A 4,113-nucleotide genomic window follows, 5' to 3' on the forward strand; every position below is an offset into this window, starting at 1 on the left:
TGTCATCCCCTGAGTCTATTTAGCAGTTCCTAGGGATGGTTAAATTAAAAAAGTTGGTTGAGACTAAAGAGGCGATGGAAAAGTTCATCGCCGACTATAGGATACCCCCCAATATGAGTTTGAGGTACTGTAAGGAGGGGGAGTGGCATCTTAAGAGAAGAACGGGTGAGGTGGTGATTCCCCTTCTTGCCTTTATAGAGGGGGGGTGCGAGAATCCCCATGGGGCAGGTAATGAGGGATTACCTTAGGCATTTCTGATTAGCTCCCACCCAGTGCGTTGCTAATGTGTTTAGGATCCTGGGTTATATGGATGCCTTAAATGAAAAAATGGGGTTAAGACTGACCCATCATGATGTAAACTGGTGCTACAACCTCCAACATTTATAGGGCCAATCCTATTACATGAAGACAAGAGACGATAGGGTTTGGCTAATGCAGTGCCTCCCCGAGTCCAGTAAAGGATTGAACAAGGACTTTCTCATTGTATCTGGGGAATGGCACGATGGCCTTCCTTGCCCAACTGTGAAGGGAGAACTAGGTGGGGTACGGAGAGTAGGAGAAGGCTAATCTCTTGTGCTATCGTAATTTGCGTGGTTTGGTTACTAACTATGAACATGCCTTTCCTTTGCAGATCCACACGCCTTTCAGCGGTACTTTCATCTGACCAAAAGGAAGGATTTGGAAACCGTTCTCAAAGCGGCGGTTTTTGTAAACGAAGAGGACAACCAAGTTAGAGCCGCTCACAAAATCTTATGGTACGATCCTATCCAGAAGTCATTTGCCACTCCGAAGCATGTGATTAGAGTTAACGATCCTCAGCTTCAGAGAATCACTGTAACCGAGCAAGGGTTTTTGGTCTTTGAAGGATCTCCTATTCCGGAGGGTATCCCGTTGACGGGCTTTTCTCCGTCCCACCAAGCAAAGGAAGATGAGGGTGATTTGGGTTTATCCGAGGAAGATTTCAGTGTATTTGACCAAGCTGACCCGTCCGAGGATTCTTCCGGCGATCTAGGTGATCTTGACTTGTCCGAGGCGAAACTGTTGTCAATGGGAACATCTTCTCGGATGGAGATAGGTCTTAAGAGAAAGCCCACGACCAGCTTGTTCGACCTCATTGAGGGTCAGCCGGGGAAGGGTGCGTAGGGAAGGTCATAACCCAGTGTTCCCACTCCCCCACCACAGCCCCAGCCCATCCAAAATAGGTCTTCTCCTTCCCAATCGCAGCCACAACCTCCTCGACCCAAACTTCCTACTCCTCCCCAATCAACTCTGCCTCCTCGGCTTGAGCCCACCGACCCAAAGAGAAAGAGGAGTCCCAAGGGTAAGGAGCCAATGAACGGGGGGAAATCTCAATCCTCTCGAGAGGAGGACGAAGCCCCGCGAGCTCAAAAACAGTTAAAGATCGGGTATCAAGGCCAGGGGAAAGGAATCGATACCCAGTCTGTGCCAAATGCTTGGCTTCCTGCCCCAATGCTCCACGGGGAGTCATTGATGGAAGATGCATCCATGAGGAACCTTGGAGACGGCGAAGGCACTTATGTGGCTGACGCGCTAGAGAGGACCCTGCTGCTTCCCATTGACATGAAAGAATTGAATAGTATGAGGATGTAGGAGGTTTTCCTCAACGTGAAGAGGTACTTGGGTATGGTAAAGGTCCTAAAACCTATGACTCCGTCGACTCTTGCTTCTAAATTCTCAGTCATAATGTGTTTGTTTCAATTGGTAGGCCATCCAGGCCACCTATAGGCTGGAGGATAAAGCTAAGGGGCAGAGTAAGTCTGCAGAACTTGAGCGTAATAAACGTATAGAGGCTGTGCGAACCCTTAAAAATTCTGAGGCTGACCTCGCGAAGGCCAAGGAGGACTTAACGGAGATGACCAGGGCCAAGGATAATGTTGAGGCAGGCCTGGCCGGTGCCCAAAAACAGGCCGAAGACCAAACGAGGCACCTACTTTTTGCCGAGAAGCAATTGGAGATCGCCAAGGAGCAGATCAGTGATTTAAAGAAGAAACTGATCGAGGCAGAGAATGCTAAGGGCGTAGCGGAATGGGCCAGGGATGAAGCCGTGAAGGCCAAGACAGAGGCTAAGTTTGCCAAGACTGAGGCCGAAACTTTTAAGGACAAAGCCGAGGAGGAGGGTTACGATGCGGGGGTGGCTGAAACCCAGGCCATCCTTAAAGCCCAAATCCCTGGTGTATGCAGGTTGTACTGCTCCCAGGTTTGGAATGAGGCCCTCAAACGAGTTGGGGTGGAGGCTTCGTCTGACTTGTGGAAGGCAAAAAGCGTGTTCTATCCTCCGGCCATCTGTGTGACCGCCTTCGCCAGCTCAAAGACTGTGAGCGCTCCACAGGAGACTGAAGCTGCTCAGCTCGTTCTCACTCCTGACGAGCCGACTAAGGGAGGAGAGCTTCACGGAGCGACAAAAACACCTGGAGGTCCGAATCTTGACGTGTCTCAAGAGGCTGCCAAGTCCACAGTCAGTGCTCAGGTCTCTGACACTGAGGAGGCAGCCCTCTTAGTTCAGCCCCTTTAGGCCATTCCCCTTGTTGATATCTCCGAGGGCCTTGAGGCTAACCCTACTCGGCCTCCCCAGGAAGGGGATGTCTCTCAGGGTCTCGAGGCTAGTCATGCTCAGCCTTCCCAGGAAGTGGCCAAAACAAAATTGAAGAAGTAGGAGCCCTGGCCAACTTTTGTATTTGCTTTTTGTTTAGTTGTTAATTAGTTTCCATTTTGTTTTAAGGACCTTGGAATTTACTTGTAATTAAACTCTTTGAATATACATTTGAAATTCCTTTCTCCCTTTTTCCTTTCAATTATACATTCGTTTGCCCTTGTCGATATTTACTATTACTGTGAATCTCATGGTTTTCGAATTAACTATCTTAACATGTATGAATGTTTGTGCACATGATATGTTTGGAGTTACATCCCAGAATTCTAACTTACCCGCGCCTATAGGGCGTTAAGTCTGCGTCTACACATACTTCGAGGGAGCTAAATGCACCATCCGAGGTGTCGAGCGCGTTCTTAGGCCACGTCTGGTACTTAGACTTTCTTGGAGTATCCAGTTTCCCCATAGGCTTGAGTCCGAGAACCATGCAAGATCTTGGTTCTGTCCAAAACTTATATTTTCTTAAAGTAGTTGGTTTCCCCATAGGTTCGAGTCCGAGGACCATGCAAGACCTTGATTTTGTCCAAAACTTATATTTTCTTAAAGTAGTTGGTTTCCCCATAAGTTTGATTTCGAGGACCATGCAAGACCTTGGTTCTGTCCAAAACTTATATTTTCTTGAAGTAGTTGGTTTCCCCATAGGTTTGAGTTTGAGGACCATGCAAGACCTTGGTTCTATCCAAAACTTATATTTTCTTGAAGTAGTTGGTTTCCCCATAAGTTTGAGTCCGAGGATCATGCAAGACCTTGGTTCTGTCCAAAACTTATATTTTCTTAAAGTAGTTGTTTTCCCCATAAGTTTGAGTCCGAGAACCATGCAAGACCTTGATTCTGTCCAAAACTTACATTTTCTTGAAGTAGTTGGTTTCCCCATAGGTTTGAGTTCGAGGACCATGCAAGACCTTGGTTCTGTCCAAAACTTACATTTTCTTGAAGTAATTGGTTTCCCTATAGGTTTGAGTCCGAGAACCATGCAAGACCTTGGTTTTGTTCAAAACTTATATTTTCTTAAAGTAGTTGGTTTCCCCATAGGTTTGAATCCGAGGACCATGCAAGACCTTGATTCTGTCCAACACTTCTGAGAATTCAATGAATCGGCCTATTGGATTTGCGAGGATTAGCCCCTTGGCATGTGTGTGGGGCATAAACTTGATGTTAGAAGCCCCTATGACTGCCCGTGCCACTGGCGCTTCGAAGTGTAGCCCTGAGTGGAAGCTGAGTTAGAGCAACAACCACGTGTTGTTGGAAATGATGGAGAAGCTCTCGCATAACTTGCACCATTGCCAAAACTATTTCTCTTGAGGGACCCTTGTTAGCAGGAGCTTGATCCCACCATGACTAACCGCCGCCTGTGCTAATGCACAAGTCTTCCAACAGACGGCGCCAATTGTAAGGACTCAATTAGTAACGATCCCCAAATCGGTATTGGGTCAGAACGTTAA

At 47.4% G+C, this 4,113-nt stretch overlaps 1 protein-coding gene across 1 annotated transcript; it reads left to right on the forward strand.

Moving 5' to 3' along the window:
• Positions 1-1,332: 1,332 nt before the first annotated feature.
• On the forward strand, positions 1,333-2,533 carry LOC126701666 (uncharacterized). The gene is made up of 2 exons (XM_050399973.1): positions 1,333-1,539; positions 1,727-2,533. The coding sequence occupies exons 1-2, from the start codon at positions 1,333-1,335 to the stop codon at positions 2,531-2,533; spliced, it is 1,014 nt and encodes a 337-aa protein (XP_050255930.1).
• The last annotated feature ends 1,580 nt before the right edge of the window (positions 2,534-4,113 follow it).

Source organism: Quercus robur, chromosome 2 (genome assembly GCF_932294415.1).
Source record: "Quercus robur chromosome 2, dhQueRobu3.1, whole genome shotgun sequence".
Lineage (NCBI taxonomy): Eukaryota > Viridiplantae > Streptophyta > Magnoliopsida > Fagales > Fagaceae > Quercus > Quercus robur.